General features: G+C 64.6%; 2 protein-coding genes across 5 annotated transcripts in view; one reads left to right on the top strand and one right to left on the bottom strand.

The window, feature by feature from the left end:
• Nucleotides 1-16,650, top strand: part of LOC122211017 (maestro heat-like repeat family member 5) — a 61,654-nt gene extending 45,004 nt beyond the window's left edge. For all 3 annotated transcript variants that reach the window (XM_042924074.1, XM_042924075.1, XM_042924076.1), the window contains 11 exons: nt 307-466; nt 1,441-1,622; nt 7,164-7,301; nt 7,773-7,887; nt 8,592-8,735; nt 13,577-13,753; nt 14,348-14,503; nt 15,112-15,234; nt 15,606-15,708; nt 15,947-16,021; nt 16,409-16,650. In XM_042924074.1, coding sequence (XP_042780008.1) covers nt 307-466; nt 1,441-1,622; nt 7,164-7,301; nt 7,773-7,887; nt 8,592-8,735; nt 13,577-13,753; nt 14,348-14,503; nt 15,112-15,234; nt 15,606-15,708; nt 15,947-16,021; nt 16,409-16,506 — 1,471 coding nt within the window. In that variant the 3' untranslated portion in view covers nt 16,507-16,650. The remainder of the gene's footprint in view (nt 1-306; nt 467-1,440; nt 1,623-7,163; nt 7,302-7,772; nt 7,888-8,591; nt 8,736-13,576; nt 13,754-14,347; nt 14,504-15,111; nt 15,235-15,605; nt 15,709-15,946; nt 16,022-16,408) is intronic.
• Nucleotides 16,651-19,490: 2,840 nt separating this feature from the next.
• On the bottom strand, nt 19,491-25,690 carry PTP4A3 (protein tyrosine phosphatase 4A3). 2 transcript variants are annotated; one of them, XM_042924160.1, is made up of 5 exons: nt 25,586-25,690; nt 23,595-23,687; nt 21,847-21,977; nt 21,173-21,247; nt 19,491-20,135 (listed from the first exon to the last, which is right to left on the bottom strand). In XM_042924160.1, the coding sequence occupies exons 1-5, from the start codon at nt 25,688-25,690 to the stop codon at nt 20,018-20,020; spliced, it is 522 nt and encodes a 173-aa protein (XP_042780094.1). In that variant the 3' UTR covers nt 19,491-20,017. The 2 variants fall into 2 exon arrangements, with proteins under 2 accessions (XP_042780094.1, XP_042780093.1); XM_042924159.1 differs by lacking the exons at nt 23,595-23,687; nt 25,586-25,690 and adding an exon at nt 23,217-23,438.
• Nucleotides 25,691-26,191: the final 501 nt, after the last annotated feature.

Genomic DNA, 26,191 nt, shown 5'->3' with positions numbered 1-26,191 from the left:
TGAGACCCAGGAGCACGGACCAGGGGCAGCTGGCCCACTGTCCATGGCACATCCCCCAGGCCGCACACACACACACACACACACACACACACACACACACACATACCCGTCCACACCACCCTTCGTGGTGAAGGTGGTCACCCCGAGATGCTCTCCTCCACCCCCCAGGCCCCCGGATCCAGCCCAGCCTCCTCCCTCCCCCTCCCCTTCCCCCACTACTCCAGGCGCCTGAGACCCCGCTCACCGTGGCCCGCGCTGTGGCCGAGCACAAGCAGGGCTGGCCTCACGGCCCCTCTTTGCCCACAGCCATGCCTTCCAGTTGTGGAGGGCCCTGGGGGCCGAGCGCCCCGTGAGCCGCCTGGTGGTGGCCACGCTGCTGGCCTGGCTGCAGGAGCGGCCGCTGCCCCCCGGGGCCAGAGACGGCAGCCCCCCGCCCGAGGATAAGACCTACCTGTGCTCGCTCACCGTGAGTCTCTGCAGCCACTGCCTCGACGCGGCCCCCAGCCGCCACCAGGCAGACCGGCTTCCCGTGTGCAGACGCCGGTGGCATCCAGGGCACCCGCTGTGCTCCAGGCTGGGGGAGGGGGAGCCCCGTCTCCGGGCCGGGGAAGGGGCACGGCCAAGGGCTGAGCACGTCCTGGGGGGGGGGGGGGGGGCTACGGAGCCCGTTTCTACCCCCTGAAGTGGGACGGCGGTGGTCCTGCAGGGCTGCTGAGGGCCCTGGGTCACACGGGCGTGTCCCCAGGATGCCGGACGCGCTGTGTGGGTGGCCTCACAGCCCGGGGGGCTCCAGGAGACAGGTTCCGGCCGAGGAAGAGCAGGGGCGGGGGGGCGATGGAGAACCCCTCCGTCCACACTTGGGCTCTGGGGCTGTAGATCTTGGAGGAACCTTTGAGGCCGCCTCCTGCACCCCCCGCCCTCCTGTAGGAATCCCCCCAGCCCAGCTTTCCTCCTTACACAGCCGCAGGAGCGGGGAGCTCACTTCCTAGCACGGCCACACCTGTCCTCCGCGGCTGGACTCTGACGAGGCAGCCGCCGTGGCCGACCCTGTTGTCTCCCCGGCTGAGACACCCCCCCCACCCCTAAAGCCCCCTGAGCAGCAGCCCGGAGCCCGCAGGTGCCCCTCCCCACCCGGAGCCCCCAGGCTCGATTCCGTCTGAACGTGGCCGCAGAGGGGGGGTCCACCCCGTGCCTGTGCGGCCCCCCATCCCTCCCCTTAATGCCCTTCCCACCAGAAACCACACAGCAGCACGGGGTCAGCAGGGGGGTCTTGTCTGTGTCCCTCCACACCCCGAGCCCTGGCCTCCCTCTGTCCTGACTGCTCAGCGCTGTCCCCCCACCCTGAGGACCTTCCGGATCGAATGCTCCGGTGGGCACGGGAAGCCTCGGGCCGCCGTCCCCAGGCTCGGGAGCTACAGCGTGTCCCCTGCCCCCTGCCAGGCCATGAACTTGCTCCATGAGCTGCAGTTTGCCGGAGAGTTCAAGAAGGCGGTGCAGGAGGCCTACCCAGAGCTCCTCCTGGCCCTCCTCACCCAGACGCACTACATCTCGGAGCTGAACCTGCCCGAGGAGCCCCAGCCCCGCCAGGAGGCCCAGCCGCTGGCCACGCCCAGTCCGCAGAGGTAGGGGGGCGTTCAGGCTCCGCCTGCAGGGGTGAGGCAAAGACCCCGACCTCCCAGGGCTGAGAAAGCAGGGGCACGCCCCACGGCACCAGGCACCTACTGTCCCAGTTCTGGAGGCCAGGGTCCGAGTTCAAGGTGTCGGCAGGGCCGTGCTGCCTCTGAAGCCTGCCGGGGAGGACGCTTTCTGCCTCTTCCTCTCCTGGCTCTGCGGGCAGTCTCCGTGTCCCTGGCCTGTGGACGCGTTGCTCCCGCCTCTGCTTCCCTTGTCACCTGGTGTCCTCGGCCATGTGTCTCTGGCTCAGTTTCCCTCTTCTTGTAAGGACACCGGTCATGATGGGTTAGGGCCACCCTAAGGGCCTCATCTTAACTCGATTGCATCTGCAAAGACCCTGTTTCCAACTAAGACCACACTCACAGGTATGGGGTTTAGGACCTGGACATAGCTTTGGGGTGGGCAGGGGGGAGAGTCGACCCCCGAGCACCGTCACGGCCAGCGCCGCAGTCACGCGGAGGGACTCAGGGCAGGCATGTGGCTGCTTTACTTGCTCCCCGAGGGTCGCTGTGACAGGACACAGCACCTAACGTCTGCCCACACCAGGGCACCGGGTCTTTCCTGAATGTGGTCCTTGTGGGGGTTCGGCGAGATGTTTCTCGTCCTCCCCCATTGTACAGATGAGGAAACCGAGGCTCAGAGAGGGTCAGAGGCTTTTCCAGAGACACACAGAATGCCCTCGAGTTGCTGAGCTAGTGCCCGTGGGATGGCAGGGGTGTCCCCCTGGCCACCGCTGAGCCCGTGAGGGCAGACGCCCCTCCGGGTCGCCTTGCGCATTGCTCTGAGCCCTGTACACTTTTGCACCGACGTGGGCGGGTGTGGCCTGAGCGGCGTGGACGGAGCCTGCGTCGGAGGGTCCGCGCCCCCGTGGCGCTCAGCCACGGTTGGGGCCGGCTGCCGCGCCCTCCCTCCACGCCAGGTCGTGTCTTGAGAAACCCAACAAGCAAGTCTTTAAAACCCACGGGGACCGACTCTTTTCATTTGTTTGTATTATGATGTGTTTCACGTAATTTGTCAGTTTTAACAGCTCTCCCCAAGGCGCGTCACTGAGAAAAAAATGCCACTTCTTCTCGTATTGCTTCTGAATTCGAATGTGCATAAAGTTCTTTTTTTATTCACATCAACCGTGCGAAACGCATGAATCTTCCCTAATAAGCTAATAAAAACGTTCTCCTCCCAGAACGTACGTAGGAGGGCCAGGAGGGGGCTGCAATGAACCAACTCCCTCCGTCTGCTACCCCCCCCCCCCCAGCCCTGCCCCTGCCCACCCGGGTCCAGCCTCCAGCTCCCCTGCCCCACCTCCCACCCCACCCCCCCGCCGCTCTCCTGCCCTCCGCGCCCCAGCCCGATCCCAGTCAAAACACATCCAAGGCCTCATGACCCCCAGCCTCTCCCCACTTAATTCAGAAAAAGCCAGATCCTCGCAGTGGCCCCGAGGCCCCTCTCCCTCTGGCTCCCTGTTGCCGCCTCCGGGACCTCATTTCCTGTCACACGCCCCTCACTCACACCCTCTGCTCCAGCCTCTGACGTCTCCCCACTGTTCCTTAGACCCCGCGTGTGACTGCCTCGGGGCCTCTCACTCCCTGCTCCCGCTCCCCCCGATACCCTCACTTCTTGCCGGGGTCTCCGACCACCTTCTCTAAAACGGTGGTCCTACTTCTACCCTGCCGCTCCCCCTCCCAGGGCCACTGCCTGACAACTGTTATCTGTGCCCCGTAGACCGGAAGCCCCCAGAGAGCCGGGGTGTCTGTCTGTCTCGCCGGGGGGAGCAGGGGTGCCTGTCCGTCTGATTTAGGGCTCCCCCAGGGAGCAGAGTGTCTGTCTGTCTCACCGGGGCTCCTCCAGGGAGTGGGGGTGTCTGTCTGTCCCCCCCAGGGAGCAGAGGTGTCTGTCCATCTGATTTGGGGCTCCCCCAGGGAGCAGAGGGCCTGCCTGTCTCCCCCAAGGAACCAGGGTATCTGTCTGTCTGACTTGGGGTTTCCCCAAGGGACATATCTGTCTGTCTCCCCCAGGGAGGGGGTATCTGTCCATCTCCCCGGGGCACCTGTCAGCTTCTTACCCAGGCCAGCTGGCTGGAGATGCTCAGGCAGCACTGGCCTCTCCCTCCCGGACCTCAGCCCCGCAGCCTCTCTCTGGACAAGTCCTCTCCAGGGAGGAGGGAGGTGGCCCAAGCAACTGAGGGACAGGCTCTCCGACCCCCCTGCCTGGCATAGTCCACCGGCTCTGATTGGCCGGTCTTGGATCACATGCTCACCCGTGAGCCAATCGCCTCGGCCACGGGGGCACATGGGGCTCTGACCGGGTGGGGCTCCCACACCCTCCCTGGGGCTGGGACAGGACCTGAGCCCCCCTTGCCCGGAGGAAAACCCGAAGGGCCCAAAGGAAGGGCAGGCCAACCAGCAGCAGGGCCAGCAAATAGTCCGGGACGGTGGGGACACGGGCAGCCACTGTTACCCAGCGACCGCTGCAGTCCAGGGTCTGACGCCCGGCGGATGTGGCACCATGAAGGGGGACACAGGCCAAGGAGGGGATCGGGGCACCCGCTGCTGAGAGGCCTCCTGTCTGTGGTGCCCCCAGCAGCATGGGGGTGGCACCGGATACCAGGGAGCACCCCAGTGAGGCAGGATCAAGCCTCTGAAGTCTCTGACACCCTGCTAAGCTGGGCCAGCCTCTGGGACCAGCAAGTGGGGGGTGGGCATGGCACCCCTTCCCCAGCAGGGCTGCAAAGACACCACCGCCCTCCCTCTGGGTCCCTTTCCTTTGGATCTCTGACAAACAAAGCCTCTTTCTTTAGAGAGTTAACTGCTTTGGTCAGTTCTCGGCTGGGTTCTCCTCTGGGACCCGTCTTGCCCCATGAAGGACTTCTCATCCCTTTAGTTTCTCCATCATGGACCAACTCTCTCATTCTCATGGGGCATCTGATTTCTCTTTATTTCAAAGACACTCTCTTGGACCACTTCTAAGTACAGCCAACATATTTTCCTTTTTGCCCTGGCTTCTAGGAAGCTCATATGTAAAGTTAACATTCGGAACCTCCCTACAGTACTTGGTGCTTCCTTTTTGTTTCTCACCTCCTTCCAATTTGTTGTCTTTTAAACTTTAAGCTTTCAAGGTAAAGCTCTTTATTTAAAACACTGTTCACAGTCCTGGTTTTTGGCAGTTGACAAGGAGCAAACGAGCAATTCATAACGATATGCTCTTCGGTCCCGGATCTGAGATCGAAGACCTCATCCTAACCTCCCCTGTGAGCACTCGGCCCTGGACGAGTGGTCAACACTCCGGGCCTCGGTCAAGGCGAAGGTGAAGGGTTTGATGGCATGACCCCAGGCCCAGCATCTTCTTGTCCGTTTGCCCGGCGGGCAGGGGCCCTGGGATCTGCAGGGAGATGTGACTTCCCAGGGATTGAGCAGGGAGGGGCCGACAGAAGGCACAGGACTCGGTCCCGCCTGTCCTCTCCTTACCACCCCGGGGCCCCCACAGCCCTGCCCAGACCCGCCTCCATTCCTGGCCAAGCCCGGCCCCTGGCCCCTGGCTCGGCGGTGCCCCTGCCTCCCGTCCATGCTCCCTGCGGCTCTTGGAGGAAAAGAGAGGTAGAAGGGCTACCTCGTCAGCACTTGCAGGGGGACCACTGTGTGCCCCACTGGCAGCACTTAAATATCGACGGGTGCTTGCTGTGTCCCAGACCACGCTCATCACCAGAGGCGGGACCCTCTGCTAGGGAGCTCACAGCCCCATGGAAACGCACATGGGGGTCGGGTGACAGCCCGGTGACAGTTGGGTGCTTGACACACTGTGCAGAGTGCCCTGAGGGAGAGTCATCACCTCCACAGAGGATGACCACCTATCGTGTAGTCCCTGAGGACCCAGCACCTGGGCTGAGACCTCACTGATGGTTGAGGTCCCTGGGTGGGGGCTGGGAGGGCACAGAGGCTTGGGGGGAGGGGACAAGCGGGGCGGGAACAGGAAGGAGGCCTTGAAAGCGGCCTCCACACCGAACAGTGGGGAGCCACGGAGGGCTCTATGCAGAGGGAGTGGCAGGGTCCAACTGGCACTGGGGATGGGTGGTCAGAGTGGGCAATGTCCAGGTGAGGGAGACCCAGCGCTGCCCTCCTGCAGCTAACATGTGACCAGGGGACTCCCGAGAGGGCGTCTGGACTCCAGGTCGGAAAGAGGAGGCCGGGCCTCATTTCCGCGTCGTGTTCCTGGGAACAGCAGCAGTCGGGGCCTGAGGCATCGGCAGGTCAGACACACGAATCCAGCCCAGTGTCCAGGGCAGGCTTCACCCCTGCACCCTCCCTGCTGGCCTCGGCCCATCTGCACGCACGGCCAAGGCGGCGGAGGCCGGTGACACAGGCCACCTCGAGAAAACAACCGCCGTGGCGGGAACGTACAGGGGTGCAGCCGCTCAGAAAACTGTGGCGCTTCCTGAAAACGCGGAATCAAACAGGGTCCCCGTGGGCTCCAGCAGCCCCACTTCCGGGGTTTGGGTTGGGGCCCCTGGAAATTCCACCCCGGGACACTCGGTTTGGCAAATCTGCTCAGAATCGTGCTTGGTCCTCGCTGATAGCCTCGTTCCGGGAGCCGGCTCACACATCCAGGCCGATGCGAACCTGTCGCGTGGGGCCAGGACGGATGTGACGAGGCGCAGGGTGGCAGGGTGGGGGGGGCCGGGCCTGCCCTCCTGGGCCCTCGCCCTGTGTCCTGCCTGCAGTGCCTGGACAGCCCTAGGCCCGTGACCGAGGTGTCACGGTGCAGGTGTGGAGCCAGGGGCCTCGCTGCTCTTCTCCTCTGCTGCCCCCGGCCAGGCGTGTGACCGGGACAGACAGGGCACTGGATCTCGAGCTCGCCACCCCGCTCTGCCGTGTGTCCGGCAAACTTTCTTGAGTTCGCGTGTGCATGCGGCCAGCGGAACCTGGTTTCTCTGCGTCCTCTGAAAGCAGAGGGGTGTCAGGAGTGCCGAACGGACATTTGTCTGGGCTTCTGTGACGCCACACCCCCCAGCTCTCCTCCTCCCTCCCTGCAGCGCCCTCTTTGTATTCTTGGCCCCACATTCAAAGGGCACCATCCCTTTAAGGCTCAGCCGGGACCCTCTGTACCTGTGACTTGGGAGACCGCCGATCTCCGAAGCACCCTCCAGCCCTGTCCCCCGAGCTGCAGCCTTGGAGAGCCAGCCACGGACGCGATGCATGTCCTCTGAGGCTCTCCAAGCACACCTGACCCTGACTGTGCACCAATCCCATCTCAGACCCTCCCTCCTAGAGGGGGCACCCTCCAGGCCCTGGCCCCGGCAACTGACCATAGGGCACAGGCCCGGGCCCGAGTGTCCTCACGCTGCCCCCTCCCCCAGCACAGCTCACCCCCAGGGAGGCCTCCAGGCCACTGGGGCCCTGAGCCCAGACATGAGCCGGAATGTCCCTTTCCATCCAGGGCGGCAGGGCACCCTCGCCGGGGGCAGGGCTGGCTCGGTGACCCCCTCTGCTCCCCGGCAGGACGTCGCTGGAGGCCCTGAAGGGTCTGCTGTCCACCACGGGGCACTGGCAGGACTTCGCCCACCTTGAGCTGCGGGGCGCCTGGGAGCTCTTTGCCACCACCCGCACCTACCCGCAGGGCGTGGGTCTCCTCGCCAGGTAGGAGCGGGGCCAGGGCAGGGGCCAGGGCCTGAGCCGGGCCACTGCTTGTCCAGGAAGCTGGGTGTATCGACCACAGTGACGCCTCGGGTCCGCCTGTGAGCATGGCCCCGCGAACTCACACGTGCGCGCACACGGCCCTCTGGCACGGAAGTCGGTGCCCCGGTGCCTGGCCACGTGCACGCCCACCGGGGGCCTGTGGACACGGGTGTCTTCTCCCAGCCCCACCCCTGCGGAGGCCGCCTAGGGGCCTGCTCCTCGTGTCCCATAGGCCCAGTCCGGGCCCGGAACCCAGTGGGTGGCCAGCGGGTACAGAGGGACATAAGGGAATGGGGGCCCACCCACCCGCAGGGACAGCTCTGGCCGCTCAGCCCCAGCTGGGTCAGGTGATGGTGGGAGGGTGGACGCCAGGTCGAGCCTGCCACGCTGCCCTCCCCCTGCCCTCCCCCTGCCCTCCTCCCTTCGCCCCAGGGCCATGGTTCAGAACCACTGCAGGCAGATCAAGGCAGTGACCAGCCAGCTGCTGTCCAGCCTGCAGAGCAAGGAGAAACGGGAGCGGAAGACGGCCATCCTCATCCTCGTCGAGGTAGCGGCCTGGACAGGGGGAGGGGAGCCCCTCAGACCCAGCCCCCTCCTCCAGCCACCTCGGTGCCCCATCAGGACCTTTCGTGGGCGGAGGCCCCGCCAGATGGACCCCTCACACCCGTTCCTTCCCGCTCCCGTCTCCAGGGCGGTCCACAGTCTGGGGCTGGGTCCCCCACTTAGCAGCCCCCCCGTCAGTGGCCCGGGCACAGGTTAGAGCAAGACAGGCGCTGGGCGTGGCAGACTTTGCAACTGAGGCAGGGGCCACGGCAGGGCTTGGGCAGGGGGTGGGGAGGGGGGGGTGCCGTGTGGCATGTCCCTAACTGACCTCAGTGGGGAGAAACCCAAGTCAAAGCCTGCTGCCACTCGCCACCCCACCCGCCACCAGCAGGGAGGTCCAAGCCACCCTCCCCGGGGCTCTGTCCCCACAGGTGTCCCGTGAGCCAGGCCATTGGCCCCAGTCTTGCCGTGTGACATTAGGCAAGACCCCTTCCCCCTCTGGGCCTCAGTTTCCGCAGCGAGACATCAAAGAGTTGATCCAGCTGGGAAAGAGGATTCAACTACTTGTTAACCAAGATACCCCCGGGGGTGCTGGTGGCTGCCCTCCCCAACACCCCTGCCAGACCCCGGGCCTGGAGCCCTGCTCCCGGACACACGCGGAGGCTCCCTACGAGAGCCTGACCCGCCCGCCCTCGGGGACTGCCCCAGTTCCTCTACAGCCCCACGCTGCTGGAGGTGCTCCCCAGACAGGCCGTCCTGACTGTGCTGGCCCGAAGCCTCAGGGATCCCAGCCCCGAGGTCTGCGTGTTGAGCCTACAGGGCCTCGGAAACATCCTTTTCCACCCGGAGAAGGTAAGGGCCCGAGGGGCCTCAGAGCTGGCGTGCGCACACACACGTGCCCACCAGGCCTACCGGGTTGGAATCCTGGCTCCGTCCCTCACGGCAGTGTGGCTGGGGACACATGACTTTACCTCTCTGAGCCTCGGTGTCCTTATCGGTGGACTGCAGTTGGGGATGGTTCCTTGGCAGGGTTGGGGAAGGGGTAGAGTGGCTGCTCCCTGGGGACGTTGTATCGTCCACACCCGGAGAGGGACAGTGCTATTGCCGATGACAGATGCCTAGGGGGAGCCCACAGGTGGCACCCAGGCCAGTCCACAGAGGGGAGCGCCCCCGAGAATCTCAGAGACGGGGGCCCTCCCACCCACTGCTCACCTGTCTTCTCCATCCCCTTCTGGCCCCCCCCCCAGCACCCACCATCACTGGAACAGCCCACTCCCATAGTGAATGGTGGGGGGCATCATCAAAGAGGCAAAAATCGTTCTGGCCCTGGATGCCCGACCTTGCCCCCACGGTGGGTTCCCAGGGTCCCGTGCAGTGGTTAAGCGCCCAGGTGATACACCAGGACGCCAGGGCCACCCTGTCCTCCAGCACTTGCTAGCTGGCGAGTTTCTTCAGCTCTCTGGGCCTGGGTCAGTGTCCACATCTGTGAAATGGGAGGCGTAAGAGTGTCTGCCCATGAGTGCCGGGCTGAGAACACACGTCTGGGCACAGGGTTCCCCTCCGGCCATCCATCCACCCACCATCCACCCATCCATCCATCCATCCACCCACCCATCCATCCACCCATCCATCCATCCATCCATCCACCCACCCATCCACCCATCCATCCATCCATCCACCCACCCATCCATCCATCCATCCATCCATCCATCTACCCACCCATCCACCCATCCATCTATCCATCCACCCATCCATCCACCCATCCATCCATTCATCCATCCATCCATCTACCCACCCATCCACCCATCCATCTATCCATCCATCCATCCACCCATCCACCCATCCACCCATCCATCCATCCATCCACCCACCCATCCACCCATCCATCCATCCATCCACCCATCTATCCACCACCCATCCATCCACCTATCCATCCACCCATCCATCCATCCATCCATCCATCCATCCATCCACGCACCCACCCACCCAGCCAGCCAGCCAACCATCCATCCATCCATCCATCCATCCATCCATCCATCTACCCACCCATCCACCCATCCATCCATCCATCCATCCACCCACCCATCCATCCACCCATCCATCCATCCATCCATCCATCCATCCATCCATCTACCCACCCATCCACCCATCCATCTATCCCTCCACCCATCCATCCACCCATCCATCCATCCATCCATCCATCCATCTACCCACCCATCCACCCATCCATCTATCCATCCATCCATCCATCCATCCATCCATCCATCTACCCACCCATCCACCCATTCATCTCTCCATCCATCCATCCATCCATCCATCCATCCATCTACCCACCCATCCACCCATCCATCTATCCATCCACCCATCCATCCACCCACCCATCCACCCATCCATCCATCCACCCATCTATCCACCACCCATCCATCCACCTATCCATCCACCCATCCATCCATCCATCCATCCACGCACCCACCCACCCAGCCAGCCAGCCAACCACCCATCCGTCCATCCATCCATCCATCCATCCATCCATCCATCTACCCAGCCATCCACCCATCCATCTATCCATCCACCCATCCATCCACCCATCCATCCATCCATCTATCCATCCATCCACCTATCCATCCACCCATCCATCCACCCACCGTCCGTCCATCCACCATCTGTCCATCCACCCACCCACCCATCCACCCTTCCACCCACCCATCCACCCTTCCACCCATCCATCCACCTACCCACCCACCCATCCATCCACCATCCATCCACCTGCCCATCCACCCATCCATTTGCTCCTTGGGCCCTTCATCTATGACTCATTATTTCATTATTTCTTTTGTTCACTCTTTATATGTTATTCACTTACTCCATTATTCCCATTTGCTCTATCATTCATTCATTCACTCTGTCAGTCGGTCAGTGGATCAGTGGGTCAGTGGGTCAGTGGTCCGTCATCCACACACCCGTCTCCAGCCGTTCCTGCAGGCCCGTCATAGGACGCTTCTGTGTGCCTCCTCTATGCCCCACACCAGGTGGGACCCGTGGGGAGTGGATAAGACAGGAGGAGGGCTGCCAGACCAGGACGGCCAGGGCCAGGGAGGGGGCATGGTTCCCAAGTGGGGTGGGAGCCGGTGGCCACAGCGGGGCTGGGGGAACAAGGCAGATCCAGAGCACTGCCAGCCAAGGAGGCCTGCTGGTGTGGGGACGGCACAGGCTGAACCGGGCAGGGATGCGGCAGGGCCCAGGGCTGAGGGTCTTCAGCGGTCACTGCCCCCACACCAGAGGAGCGCCCTCTGCAGGACCCACAGGACCACTCCCACTCAGCGGTGCGTGCCTTCGTGGCCACCTCCGCCTACCGCCAAACACAAACTGCACCGGCAAGGTAGCGGCACGTGTACTAGGAGGCCAGAATGTAGCACGTGCCCAAGACCCACGTGAGCTGCGGCGTAAACAGGGTGGACGAGCGTTTCTCTCCAGGGACGCGGCCGTCCTGATCTGCTCCTCCTCGTTCGCTGTGCACCCCTGCCCCTGGGCGCTGCCCTCCCGGGAGGGTCTGCACGGCCACCACCTTACTCCAGCCAGCAGGCACACCCCACCCTTTGAGGGCACAACCCACAGGTGCTCCAGTCCGACTGGCCAAGCGGTCGCCCCGGGCTGCCAGGAGGCACGGAGACACCACGTGGCCAGCTGTGGCAGGAGCCCTCCTGGCAGCAGCCCTTTGGTGCTCGTTGGAGGTTGTGTGACGATGCCACGAACACAATGCTTAATGAAATACTCAACTGCCGTGGAGTAAAGCAGGGAGCCCTCCAGGCAGCGTCCCCCACCCCCACTGCCAGCCTGCGAGCACTCTCGTGCAGGTGTCCTGTGACCTCCCACCGGGGGACCCCTTATCGGGCCCGTCAGCACACAGACCGAGTGACTTTTCCATCCCCTTGGCCCAGGACACCTCGCTCGCTTGGTTTCCCTCCCACATCCTGGGCGGCCTCTTCCTTGGTCTCTCCTGTCCCTGGCCGGGCACCGGATGGCGCCCCGGGACTCCCGTCCATTCCTCCTCCCCGTCTTTGCCGCTCCCTTGCTGGCCTTCTCCGATCTTTAAGTACCATCTACTGGCCCACTGCCCACCAGATCCACATCCCAACCCCAGACCTGAACGCCAGCCTTGACTCACTGCTCAGATCCTAGCTGGCATCTCCAACTCAGCACATCCACAGCAAACTCTGTCCCCCCCACAAATAGGCACCTCCTGCAACCTTCATCTCAGCTGATGGGGACCCCAAACCTGGGGGCCGTCCAGGCGATCAAGAAATCCCAGGCAGACCCAGAATCCGACTGTTCTCCCACTCCACTGCTGCCCTCACTGAAGTCACCAGCATCTGCCCCAGCCCACTGCACCCCTCTCCCTGGTCCCAATGGCTGCCCCTTCTCCTTTCCAGTGTAGGCTCACCCAGCAGCCAGCAGCCTCCTGTGAGGATGTGAACCAGTCTCTCCTCTGCTCACAAGCAGGGTAGGCATGCTCCTGCCTCAGGACCTTTGCACATGCTGCTCCCTTTGCTGGACTGCCTTTCCAGCACATCTGTAAGAATTTCCTCAGTCGTCACCTTCTCAGTGACATCTTCTCTGATCCTACTTAAATTTTGTAACAACCCCAGCCTCCACCACGGCCTCCACCATGGCTCACTCTATCCTCTGCTTTATCTTCTCTCACACTGCTCGTCACCCTCTGACACTCATTGTGTTATGCGTGCTTTGTTTGTTTTCTGGTCCTTCCCATTACAGTCCCATTCTGCCCATTCACTGCCAGAACCCGAGTCCCATCCCAGCACCCTGGCTGTACCTTGTAGGTGTGCAGAAAGTGTTTTTACTGTGAAATGAGTCATTTGCTAAAAAGTTAATATTGTAAAACCCAACAGAGCTCAGGAAGCCAATGAGGTGGCTGAAAACTTGTTTTAAAGTTGTAAAAATCACCCTGGTTTTCACACTATCACTGATAAGGGGCCCAACGGCAGGAAACATCCTTTTGCCGACAGGCTGCTCTCCAACCGTTCATCTGGACAATTCACGAGCACCAGGCCAACAAGAGGCACAGACAGAACTGGCTGAGAATGAATTCAGTCTTGTTTAAAGTAGTGGGCAAGTGGGAAGTGGTCATTGTAACGTAGGAGGTCCGGAACCACCTCCTGTGCACCCGAGTTCCCTGTGACTAGAGAACCAGTGACCTCAGTCTGTGCACAGCTGACCAACCCTGTCTCGTCCTGTCCCCGGGCCCTCCCTGGCTGGCCCACTGGGAGGCCGGGAACAGGGGTGAAGGCAGGGTGAGGCGGAGGAAGGGAAGAGTGGTCTCCAGTGGGGGGCCTTCTGACCAGCATGGGGACTGGAAAAAGAAGGAGCTGGGAGCCACCCAACACAGGGCTAATATCCCTTAACCCCAGGAGGACTCCCTCAGAGAGGAAAGCCCTGTCCATGACCACACTGCTCCTGGGGGGCAGACCAGGGCAGGAGCACAGCTGCCCTGTGTGCAGAGCCAGGGCGGGATCCCAGCGGAGTTAGGGGGACTATGCCGGGCAGACACCCAAGCCGGGATGGGGGCTGGGGAGGGGCATCGGAGGGAGGGCCTGAGATTGTTCCACAGGGCCGGGGTAGGGCGCAGGAGCCCCCACTCCTGGCACCCTCGGCTCACCGGCGCCCCTGCCCCCCAGGGAAGCCTGCTCCAAAGACAGATGCCGGCCTTTCTCAACGGCTTCTTCCAGAACAGCGAGCAGGTGGTTGTGCGGGTCATGGGCACCGTGTCGGACGTGCTGCACCGCCTGGGCACCAACGGCGCAGCCGCGCAAAGCCTCCGGGTGGCCATCAACGCCCGCTCCTTTTTCGACGACGTGAGTGTGCCCGGGCGGAGGCGGGCACGCGCCCTGCTTATGCCCCCCTCCTGTGCCTACCCCAGGTCCTCAAAGGCAGAGGGACCCCCCCCCCCCAACTCCCCTTCTGCCCTCTGGCCTGGGGGCTGGGGAGAGGAGCCCCAAAGGCGGACGCCTGGATGTGCACCCGGCGCACCTGGGCCGCACTGGGCCCACTGGCCGCCAGGTGGCGCTCGGCCCCCTTCTCCACGAGGCTGGAAGAGCATCGCCCTTCGGGCCCTCCAGCCCCACCCGCTGCACCTTCCCGAAGCGCCCCGCAAGCTGGCGGTGACTGTGTCCCTTCACTGGGGAACTAGAGGGGATACGCCCCGCCCCCACACACACCACTCTCGTGACACTCGGGTGGTCGGGGTGAGATTGCGAGGGAGAGAGAAGTGATTTCAGGTCCTGGTGGAGGGTCTGGGACCCGCGAAGGGCCCTGAGAGGGAGGCACGGCCCTGCCCAGGGGCCCCAGACCCGGTGAGAGGGCTCGGCTGAGGCACCTGAGCCCCATCCCCTCCACAGGGTGGGGGCCCCAGGCAAGTTTGGCTGCGGCTCTGAGCCCCCGTCTTGCAGGAGCGGGACGGGATCCGGGCGGCGGCCATGGCGTTGTTCGGGGACCTGGTGGCAGCAACGGCAGGCAGGGAGCTGATCGGCCTGCGAACCCAGGTGCACCAGAGCCTGGTGCCCCTGCTCCTGCACCTGAAGGACCGCTGTCCGGCCGTCGTCAAGGTGAGTGCCCGCTGCCGGGCTTTCCCCCTGGCGGGGCTGAGGGTGTGCAGATGGCGGCAGGGAGCAGCCTTGCTCTCGGGCAGCAGGTGTGGCCACCGGCATTGGTGTCCATGACTGAGGTCCGCCCCGTGCGCGTGCACGCGCACGCACACACGTGCATACGAGCGCTTACGCACGTGCACGCGTGCCGCCGCGCGCTCTGTGTGGGCAGGACCCGGCCTGTTCCAGTCTCTGCCGTGTCCGCAGCACCTGCCACGTGGCGGGGGCTCGGGTTGCTCGCTGAACTTGGTGCAATGGTCAGGCTTTCCCATGTGCCAGCCGTGCCCCGTGCTGAGGCCAACGAGACACAGCGCGGCCGAAGAGAGGCATCGAGCGGCAGCTTCCAAAATGAATGGGAGACTTGCCTTGGGAGCAGCCGGGAGCCAGGCACTGAGGCCGGAGCCGGGGCTGCCCCAGAGGCCGAGGGTGGGCTGAGACTACAGCGGGGGAGGACGGCATCGGGCCCCAGACCCACCGGAAGCTCGTGGTCTGAGGGGGGCGGGGGGGGACACACCTCCAGCCCAGACAGCCCAGGCGGCAGGTGACCCCTCCCGCGGCTGTCCCCGCAGCATGCCAAGTTCGCCCTGTACCGCTGCGCGGTGCTGCTCCGCTGGCGGCCTCGGCACACCCTCTTCTGCACGCTGGCCTGGGAGAGGGGCCTCAGCGCCCGCCACTTCCTCTGGACCTGCCTGGTGAGGAGGGGCCTGGGGCGCGCGGGACCGGCCGCTGGGAGGGAGGCGGGGACTGGGGCGGGGGCGGGGCCTGGAGGCGGAGCCGGGGCGGGGCCTGGGAGAGGTCTGGGGCGGGGCGGGGCCGGGGCGGGGCTGAGGCGGGGCCCCGGCGAGGGCGGGAGGCGGGGCCTGCCGGATAGGGCCTGGGGCGGGGGCGAGAGGCGGGGCCGGGGCGGGGCCGGGAGGCGGGGCCAGGAGCCAGGCTCCAGGCTTGGCGCGCCGCTGTGTCCCTCACGGCACCCGCAGCTCCCGGGGCTGGCAGGGGCGGGGCTGGGCTGGGGCTCTGGACTAGTCCCTGCTCCAGCAAGCAGGGCACGTTGTCCTCCGGCCAGATGACCCACAGCCAGGAGGAGTTCAGCATCCACTTGGCGCAGGCCCTCAGCTACCTGCACAGCCGCCACCACCACATCAAGACCTGGGCTGCGCTCTTCATAGGTGAGCAGGGGCGGCCGGGCTCCGGGACCCTCCTGCCTGCCCTGCCTGAGCATCCTGACCCTCTCCTGCCCTGGTCTGGCCCGCCAGCACCTGCCAGGCTACTGCAAGCGCAGCTCGAGGTCTGCTGGCAGGAGAGGAGAGGTGGTGGGTGAGGGGCCCCGGAAGGCCTGGAGAGGGTCTGACGCTCACCCGCCAGCAAGCCCTCTTCCACTGGCGGGCTCCTCTATCTGTCCCGCAGGGTACAACATCTGCTACCACCCCCAGGCCGTGTCCCAGGTGGTGAACAGCATGGACACAAACCTGTTGCTCTGCAGTAAGCAGCCCCGTGTCCCCCCGCGCAGGACCCCCAGCCCACACCTCCCACCCCACCTCTGGAGGTTCCCCCCGCCCTGGACCCCCAGCCCACACCTCCAGAGGTAGAGATGGGCACCTGTGGGATGGGGCTCACACCCACTCACTCCACCCGAGGCTCCAATAAAGTAAGGCTGTGGGTGGGCACCCAAAAGTGAGGGGCGAGGAATAGGTGGGGTTGGGGAGGCAGAGGAGTTGGGGTCCGGGTGTGGTCCTGCCACGCCCCCACCCCTGCTGGAAGGAGGGGATGCTGTCCGGGAGCATGGGCCCTCGGACTCCCTCCACCAGGGTGGGGCTGCGGGCAGACGGGACCCCGGGGCACCTCTGACTTGTCTCTCCTCCCCTGGAGCTTTTGAAGATCTCAAAAAAGACCCAGAGCCCGGCATCCGGGAATTTGCCAGCAGGCAGCTGTCTTTCCTTCAGGAGATGGCCGCCAGACCGCAGTGACCTCCAGCCGTCCTCCCTCACCCTCCTCCTCCCCTGTGCCCACCGAATTGGTCAACCCTGCCCCGTCCACACGGAGCTTGGAGGCATAAGATTTTTCCATTTGAAAAAAAGATGTAGATTCAACAAGAACCTTCACACCTGCCAGCTCCCTGCCCGCCATCTCGTGACCCCAGAGGACCGAGGCAAGCCCATGGGACACCGGCAGGACTAGGGAACAGGGGCAGGCCTAGAGTAGAGGGGGCAGACCAGGTATCCCAGAGGCAAACTGTGAAGTCTGTGCAGGGTCCTGCAAATGACAGCTAGCGGAAATCAGGTGGAGTCCACGTCAGGTGGAGCCATGGTCCGCCAGGGTCTGAGTACTGAGGAGGTTGTCCAAGGGCAGCCACCGTGGAATGGAGCCGTTTACCAAGGCCCCCCCACCCCCACCCCTGAGTCCTCAGTTTGTCTCTGGTTTGGAGCTTAATAGTCACTGAGGAGCGGGCCGTGGGGAAACGGTCCTTTGGCTGGTCTCCCTCAGTCCAGGTGACTCAGGGTCTCCCTCCACCATGACCCCTTGCCTCCTGAGTCCAGTCAGGGCTGGGCCAGAGCCAGACCCCCCCAGCGGGGCCTGGGTGAGCTGTGTATGGCCCGAAGCAAGGGTCTCAGCTCTCTGAGCCTCAGCTATTCCATCTGTAAAATGGGTAGAAAGACCTCCCTCCCCGGACCCCTCACAGGACTGAGTCCAAAGACGGTCCTTCTGGCAAGCACCCCCACCTCCCATGCAGCCACCTGGAGACCAGCCTGGCCTTCAGCCAGGCCCTCCCTTCTCAGCCTTGGTTTTCCCACATGTGAAATGGGCAGATGGGCCTTTCCCCGGTCTGTCGAAGTTCCTCCTAGGGCCTGAGTCCCAGGCAGTCTCTCAGGACCCCCCACTCGACCAGCCGGCCACCCACCTACCCTGTCTCTCAAGTGCGCACACAGCCCCTCCACACCTTTGCTCAGGAAGCTCCTTCCATCCGGAGCACCTCCCCCACTCCTCCCCCAGGGGCCTCCACACTGCCCCATCCTTCGAGGACCAGCCTGCATGTCCCCCCCAGAGGGAGCCCCCTTCTCAGCCCCTCCTCAGCCCACCTTGAGCCTAAGCCGCACCCCCCCAACCCTTGCACCAAACTCCCAGGCTGTCTCACCACCCCCCCCGACTGTGAGCGCCCTGGGGCAGGGATGCGGGTGCACAGGGCTGGCACAGAGGGGGCCCCAAAACTTGGATGGTGCGTCAAAAAAATACAGCGACCTTCCTGGAGCACGCATTTACTAGCCTTCTCAGGTGTGTTCCATTTGATAGAGCCGGGGGCCCCTCTCCACCCAGGAGCCCAGAGAGGGCTGGGGCCTGCGGCCCTCATCCTACCCGTCGGTCCGTCTCTGAATAAAGCCCCCTGAGGAGCGACTTTGGGGTGGCTCTCCCTTTCACAACTCTCATCCTGTGCACGGGTCTCCCTGGGTGCTCCAACCCCCTGGCTGGGCATGGGGGATGTGCTCCTTAGGGACCACGGAGCGGGTTACAGGGTCCCCTAGTTCCAGCCTGGTGGGTGTGGTCTCTGGGCACGGGTGCGATCTCCCCTAAAAGGGGGACCTTCCCTGGGTTCACCCACCCCCTTCACCGCCTGGCCCCTGCACACCCTCCTCCGGGAAGTCTGCTTCAGGGAAAGAAAGCTTGGAGCTGGGTGGGCCTGGACCCGGTGGGTTCCTGGAGCCAACGGTGCCAGGCAAGCCTTGAGTCTGGGACCGGGGAGGGTCCCAACTCCTACCTAGCAGGGCAGCTGGGCTCTACAGAGCCGGGCGCACAGGCGGTGCCCTATTAACGACACCAGTGGCAACCGTTCACTGCCCGGCCAGTGGGGAGACTGAGGGACTGGGCCTGTGTCCCTGCTGGCCACACCCCTGGTCCCCGAGAAGGGAGCAGCCCCCAGAGACCGCCCCCCTCACCGGGGCCTGTTGTTCGAGTACTAGTGGGATGGCCCCTAGCAGGGGACGCCCGCCTCCAAGGATGCAAATCTGTGCCAAGGCCCTGACGTTGCCCTTCCTGGGTGTGCCTCCAACCTGGGAAGCAGACAAGGGGTGACATCCGGACAGCTAGGTAAGCCCTCCCCCACGGACCCATCCCAGAGTGGGATGGAGGGAGTCTCAGGCCAGGCAGACGCAAGGACGGGGCGGCCTGGATGCCAGGCCCGGGGCTGTGACCCCTAAAATGGGCACTGGGTCCCAGCAACTGGGAGAAATGCCATCCGTGAAGGCCTCTGGGTGGTATCCACAGGTGGCTCCCAGCACCTGCCGGGCACAGACCACCCCCAGACGCTCCACACCAGCCAGCCGGGCCAGCCCTGGGCCCCTCCTCTGGCCGTGCCCCTTTCCTCAGCCAGGCAGGGGCCCCCAGCTCTGGGAGACCTGAGCACGGCAATCCCAGGCAGGCCCCGGCCTCCGCCTCTTGTACACTCAGACTCACTCACCCCGTGTCCCTGTGGCCTCCTCTCCCCACCCTGCGCTGATGGCATGGGGCGTCCCTCCACCTCAGCCAAGTGGCCACCACCGCCTGCACCCTTCTCCCGGCCTCTGAGGCTGAAACGAGGGCACCTGGTAGGGGCAGGAGCAGCCGCCCCACTGGACACGAGGCCCTGAGGAATTACCGAGTGAGTCCCCGTCTGTCCTGCAGAGGAGCAGCCCTGGTGACCCGGCCTTGCCACCCCCCCCAAAATGTCAAGGCAACTGGGCAGGGCCCCACACAGGCCACATCAGAGAGGTTCTCACTCTGCTGGATCAGGGACGCGGCCCGGGCCCCTAATCCAGGGAGCGCAGGGACCCAGCACAGACACCAGGGGGAGCCCCAGTGCCGCCAGCAGGAAGGCGTCAGGGTCAGGGGGTGGGCAGTGGCCTCCAGGGGCCCCACCCAGTCTCCCAAGGCGCCCCCCACCCCGCCCGGCCCCGCACCCCACTCTCAACGCACACACAGCCACAGAGTCCTATTTTATTGCCTTCGGTGTCCAGGACATCTGACCGTCTCCAGACCCAGTAACTGGAAGTGCCAAGAACAGGTCAGGATGGAGGAGGGGTCAGGCCCAGTGGCTAAAAAATACACCTGCCCCCTAACAAATGAGCCTGAGAGGAAAGCTGCCCAGGGGACAGTGTGGGAGGGCTGGGCCGGGGCGCCCCAGCTAAGCCTCAGACAGAGAGAGAGCTGCAGGCACAGAGCCAGGAAGAGAGAGACATCAGACTCGGGGAGAGGCAGAGACACCCAGAGACGCAGAGAGAGACGGGGCTCCGGGACCCAGACGCAGAGACGCAGGGCACAGAGACACAGGGAAGGGCAGGTCTGCAAAGTGGTAGACACGGGCAGACGGAGACACAGGGATGACCAGACGGGAAGAGACGGCAGAGGGCACGCAGGGCGAGCTGGGCCCAGGGGACACAGGGGTGCCGAGGTGCCGGGAGAGGAGGTGAGGCGGCAGCGGGCGCGGAGCCCCTGCTCGGAGGCCCTGGGCTACATGACACAGCACTTGGTCTTGTGTGTGTGAGGTTCTTTGAACCGCAGTCTCTGCTTTGGCCGGTATTTTTCCAAGTAGGTGAGCTGCTTGCTGTTGATGGCTCCACGCCGCTTTCTGGGGAGACAGGACAGGGGTGGGGTCAGTGGGGGGGGGGGGGGGCACTCAGCACCTGCCCAGCCAGCCCCAGGGTCCTGGGGAGACGGGATGGGGTGGGGTCAGGGGGCACGCTCAGCACCTGCCCAGCCCCGGGGAGCTCCAGGCAGAGCTCGCCTCACCTCCAGGCCCTTCCCGGGCCCTTCCCAGTGCTGATGTCACCCTTCCCGTATCTGCTGTCGCTGCTACCAGTATTCACCTGGCCTGGGGTCACCTCCTGCAGGCTAGCTCCCGAGCCCTGTCCCCCCATGGTACCCGCCCTCCTCGTTTACCTGGTACCACCCCACCCCCAGGCCACGGGCTCCTACAGGGTCACAGGGTGACGCCCGGGCAGCCCTGCAGCCAGGAAGGGAGTGAGGGCCTCAGATGACAGGACATGGGGACCCCTAAGGCTGCCCACCAAGCACTTCAGGAAGTCAACCGTCCCCACCCACCCACCCACGACCTCAGGCGTCGCCACGCGCTTGCTGGGGCCCACAAAATGGGAGTGCAGGAGACTCTGCAGGCAAAGCTTCCAGAGCCCCTCCGGCCCCGAGACAGGCATCGCTGGAGAAGGGCTGCCCCCCTGGGGGCCCAGGCTCCCTGAGCAGAGCCCCCTGTAACCACGTCCAAGGGCCATATGCGTGAAGGATGAGTCTAAGCTGTGCTGAGTCGCTGGGCTTTGGACCTGCCGGGTGCCACAGCCTGTCCACATTCACACGGCCATGGACCACAGGGCCTGGGGCCCCTCCTCACCCCACACCCCCAGCTCCAGGGGCCGCACACAGGGACCGGTCCCCACTGGGGCACGTGGCCTGGCTGCAGGGCCCTCACAAATGAGTCGATACTACAGAATGAGGCTGCGTGGGACTGGGGGCATCTCGGAGGTCACCCTGTGGCCAAGGGCTGGGAGTGCCTGCCGGCAAGGGTGGGGAGTCCAGGATAAGGACCCCCTAAACCCAGACCCCCAAATGCACACCAACTGGCCTGCACCCCGACCCCCACCCCCGGCCACTCACTGTCGGATGAACTGGATGGCGTCTTCGTACTTCATTCCGCTCTCGATGAGAGCCAGTGCCACGAGGACCGGAGCCCTGGGGACAGACCCGGGGCTGGGTCAAGCCTCAGCACCCCACCCCTCCCCCGACGGGCCGCCTGCCGAGGGCGCAGAGCGATGCCTTCACCCTCACATCCACCAAAAAGCTGTCCAGCACCTCCCCTCTGTGGAGGGCACGGGCAGCAGCTCAGCCCCACCACCTGCTGTGCAGCCCCAGGTGGGCCAGTCACCCTCTCTGAGCCTCAGGCTCCCCACGTGTAAACATGCAGGAGAGCCAGAGGAGGAGCAAAGCGCAGGGCGTGCATCTGGCCTGGGATGAGGGCTTGATACTTGCCACCAACCCCGTTTGCCAGCCCTCGCCCTGAAACCGAGGGGCCACTGCCCGGATCACTACAGTCATACGTGGCTGTTGGGGGGATGGGTTTTTGGGTCGGGGATGGGGGCGGGTGGCAGCTCCTTCCGGCTCGAGTACAGGGACAAAGTCGCAACCCAGCAGCAGGGAGAGGGATCAGACTTGGGGAGGGACTCCCACCCCGTGGTCACGTGTGATGTGGGCCCAGCACCCACGTCCGAGATCAAGGTGGACCTCGGGATTCCCACGTCCCCGTGAGCCCCACCCTGCGCCCGCTGGCTCACCGTCCCAGGCCGGCTACGCAGTGAACGGCCACACAGCTGCCAGGGTCATCACAGAACTTGGCCTTCAGTAGGCTCAGCCAGTCCTCCACCACTTTGCCAGGTGGGGGCGCCCCGTCGTCAAACGGCCAGTCCTGCAGAGGGCAGCAGCCGGTGAGGCTAGAGGCCCCCGGGGCCAGCCAGCCTGTGGCTCAGACAAGATCGTCTCTCTGAGAAGCACAGAGGGACCCCACGAAGGGGAGGGGCAGCAGGCCCCAGAGGGCAGGAAGCTGGCCAGGCAGGCAGTCCCCACGGAGGGGTTCCTCATCCTCTCTGCTCCAGGAAGATGTCCCCTTCTCCAGGAAGCCTTCCCTGAACACCCCATCCATCCCTTTCCCGAGCACGGTGACCATGTCCCCTCCCTGTCAGCCCACGCTCTCATTCCAGGGTCACAGCCTGAGCGACTCTGGGTGGGCAGGCCCAAGGGGCGTAGACTACAAACGTGCCTGACAGGTGCCTCTTTGTGTCCCCAGCTCCCAGCCCAGCCGCACACAGCAGGCCCAGCCCAGCTACCAGGAAGGAGTGAAGAGAGGGCAGAGGGGTGAGACCCGTTGTTCTGGGAGCTGGATTCCAGAACAGTGACAGCTGGGCCCTCTCCAGATGTTCAGGGATTAATTTGGTTTCGAAAAATTAGCTGTGCTGCCCACCTCCCCGAGCGCTCTAGAAGAGGTGGGGAGCCTCCGGAGCAAGGGCCCAGCCCAGGGCACTGCCGTGAAGACAGAGATACTTAGGTCCCAGTGAAGGAGATTCACGCGGGGCAGAGGGGAACCGCTCCTCGGGCACCAAAGGTGAATCCGCGTGGGCCCCCCGAGGTGGACCGGGAGGCAGCTCGCTGAGGGGAAGCTAGTAACTAAGGGATCCTCTGGCGAGGATCCAGGCCGAGGCCACGGGACCCAGAGCTGCCCCCACCCCGCCACCCCATGCCTTGGGCAGCCCTGCGCTAGGGGACGCGCCATATACATGTGGCCTGACCCACAGGCGTGTGGCAGCACGGTCGTCCCTTCCTGCGCCTGGACTCGGGTCCCCGGGACCAAGGGACCAAAGAAACAGCCCCAAGGCTCCCTCCCCCGGGCCTCCGTGGATGGCTTCCCCACGGGCCACACAGGAGTGCCCGCCCTACCCTCCTCCCCATACGGTTCCCACACCGACAAGCCCGAGATGAGCCCCCAGGCGGCCCGGACACAGAGGAGCCGGCACGGAGCCCGTGGGACCCCCGGTTGTCCCACCCTGCTCGGACCCCTGCAGGGTGAGGCCTCGTTCCCGCCCGCCCGCCACCTGATGGGGGTGGGGTGCTATCCTGAAGGTGCCCCCCCACGTGGTCCCAGCTCTGGCACCTTCTGGCTGAGCCTCAGACGGTGACTGACCCGAGCCTCAGTTTCTCCATGACAGAGCCCCACGCGGGGGCTGCCGTGCAGTGACGGTGGGGGGCGGGGGGTGCCCGGCAGCCCAGGCAGACCCAGGAGGGTCTGGCAACATGAGCTATGCCTGTGGACGTGCACAGGGCGCGTGCTCCTGCCTCGAGGGCCCCACTGGCCAGACATGTGCCCAAACGCCACGTGGCCCAGGCGCCAGCACGCCTGGGTGGGGGGGCAGGTGGCCCTAGCGAGGCCCCACAGGCCCACCTCATGGCAAGCTCACAATGCAGGCCGGCCCCACCCACCCACCTCCCCCCCAGGGCAGCAGCAGCACCACCAGGGCCCCAAGACCCTCACCACCACGGTGATGCCGTCCTTCTCCAGAGGGGCCTTGTCGTAGGTCACTTCGCACACCCGCACCACGGTGGTGGCCCCGTACTTCTTCAGGTCCTGGCAGGGAGGGAGGACGAAGGCAGGCCGGGCTGGGGCTGAGGGGTCCGGGGTGGGTACCCCCTGTCTGGGGCCCCCAGGGCAGGGCCGCGGCCCCCCCGCAACAAAACAGAAAGGCCGATGCCAAGAGTAACCACTAGGGTGGCCTTTCAGGCCCAACGACTTGCTGTGGGTAGAAGAGGCTTTCCTGATGCTTCTGGGCGAGGGTCCCTGGGCCCACCCGGTGAGGGCAGGGTGTCCCCACCTACCCTCGTTGCAATCGCGGCTAACCAGCCATGAGCCTGGCCTCCCAGCACATCTCTGCCATCATCCTGGGTGCTCAGGAACCCCCCCTCGCCCCCACCCCGTACCAGCATTTTCCAGACAAAGCTCCTGGGTCCCCAAGCAGGGACAGGACACTGTGGTCCGCATGTGGTCCTGCATGGTCCCCACTCTGAGTTGCCCTCCTGGCCAGGCTCTCGTGGACGGGTCCAGTTGAGGGCACAGCTGGACCCCACACGAGGGCCTTCGGACTCTTGGGGGGCAGGCCTCAGCGGGCGGGGGACCTCACGGTGCACAGGGCCGGCACCTGCTCGGATGGCGGCCGGGAGGCAAGACCCCGGGCACCAGCGGCGGGGAAGCCCCAGGCTACCAGAGGAAAGGTCAAGGCAGTTCATAGCCAGGCTGTTTATATTTATCCTCTACGCGGGGGGTCCGCTCCACGGGGGCCACGAGCAGGGGCTACTCCCACCACACCTGCTCCAGAGCTATTCTGGGAGCAGTGACGAGTCATCCATCTGCTAGACCTTGCTCATCGTGCGGTAGGGACACTGGACACAATGAGGCAGGACAGCGATTCTGAGAATGGGGGGGCACAGGAAGGTGGACAGGGCCCAGAGGCCATAGGGCCACCTCCGAATTCCTCTATGCATGTGGCAAAGGGGCTGCCACACAGCCCAGGGTTGAGCCCTGACCCTCACCACAGACGACCTTGCCCCCTAGAGTGGCAACTCTAGGCCCTGACCCCGGTCACACACAGACCCTGACCCCAGGCTGGGTCCTGTGCCGAGTCCTGGGCTGAGTCTTTCCCCACGTCCTGCTATTACCTCAAGGGTGTCAGCTGTGAAGAGGGGCAGCCCTCGTCTGCAGGGCCCCTGGCAGTGTCTAGGCCCAGGCCCCTGATGGCAGGGCGCCCACTGCCTCCCTCTATACAGTGTTTCGGGTCCTCTCCTGCCCAGGCCCCTGTTTCATTATGACAAGCACCATGGGGTCGGGGCGGCTCTCACAGAGGGAAGGGAGGAGGGTCTGAGACCCATGCACAGCTCTGCAAACACCTCTGGTCACGCCAACGGTGGCCACTCCTCCTGTGGCCAGCTCAGACCCTTACCCAGCCCCTTCTCCCACAGATCTTCACCCTGAAGCCTCCGGCCCCGCCGGTCCTAACCCAAGGGCTCCCTAAGAGCCAGCGGGCTTCCTGCAGCCTGGGCTGGCCATGGAACTTCACTCCGCCTGCCGCCGTGGGCCTCGCTGCCTGCCTCGAGCTGTTTCCACAGCCACTTCCCACGTCGGGACCCCTCCCTCCTCCTTCCCGTGCAGCCTCTGCTCCAGCGCAGGTGCTGTCCTGAGGGCGTGATGCCCGCTTCTCCTACCTCTGGGCCTGCCTCTATTTACACAGCACGGAGCACCTACCCCCTGCCCTACACCGTCCTGCCCTGCAGGCCTCCAGGGAGCTGCTGACCCCAGGACTGCCCTCCCACCGAGCTCCCCAGGACACTCGGGGCTCCCGCTTGGGGCCCTATAACCGGGGCCACAGTTTTGCTCCCCAAGGCAGTGCGTGGGTTGACGGCTCGAAGTCCACCGCTCCCCACCCCCCGCCGGCTCTCGGGAGGCTTGCGGACACCCCACCGGGCCCCACCTACCTCAATGAAGGTGCTGAGCGTGGCATTGGTGGGGTTGTGCGTGATCAGGAAACGCATCCTCTTGTAACTCACCTCCACGGGGGCCGGCCGGTTCATCCGGGCCATGCTCCTCCGAGGACCGGGCGGGGCCCAGGGAGGGGCCACACAGGGCTGGGGTCTGCAGTGGAGAAGCCCCCGCCTGCCCCCCCCCCACAGCCCGAGGAGACCGAGATCCCTGGGCTTGATCGAGACACAGAAACCCCTTGCAAACCCGCCCCAGCCGCAGAGATGCTTTGCAAACACCTCGGAGGCGGAAGGGCTGAGTAGCAGAGTCCGGCTCCTTACAAAGCAAAGGAAAGACACGGGCCCCAGAGAAGCAAAAGTAAAAATAAGGGCAACCAAAAGCCCAGCGAAGAAAACTTTAAAAAGCCCGGAGCGAATGGGCCGCCGTGGCTCCGTCCAGCACTGCCTGCCTCTGGGGACGCCCCCTCTGCATCGGTGGACAGGCAAGCGGCCCCCTGCGCTCAAAGGCGGGCCCCAGACCCTCAAGGGCCGAAGGAAAACCGAACTTGAACTGGACCGGCAGTGGGGGCGGGCGGCGGCCGCGGGGGCGGGCGGCTCTGACAC

This window comes from Panthera leo, chromosome F2, assembly GCF_018350215.1.
Source record: "Panthera leo isolate Ple1 chromosome F2, P.leo_Ple1_pat1.1, whole genome shotgun sequence".
NCBI classification, from domain to species: domain Eukaryota; kingdom Metazoa; phylum Chordata; class Mammalia; order Carnivora; family Felidae; genus Panthera; species Panthera leo.
This window is presented reverse-complemented; position numbering and strand designations above follow the sequence as displayed.

What these genes read in the sequence shown, in the direction of transcription:
- PTP4A3 (XM_042924159.1), bottom strand. Translation starts at nt 23,423, where the DNA reads ATGTCTGGCCAGTGGGGCCCTCGAGGCAGGAGCACGCGCCCTGTGCAC. An exon ending in TGCGTAGCCGGCCTGGGACG is followed by an intron (nt 21,248 to 21,846) that starts GTGAGCCAGCGG and finishes GTCTGTCCCCAG; the next exon opens with GGCTCCGGTCCTCGTGGCAC. An exon ending in GCCATCCAGTTCATCCGACA is followed by an intron (nt 20,136 to 21,172) that starts GTGAGTGGCCGG and finishes CTGTCTCCCCAG; the next exon opens with AAAGCGGCGTGGAGCCATCA.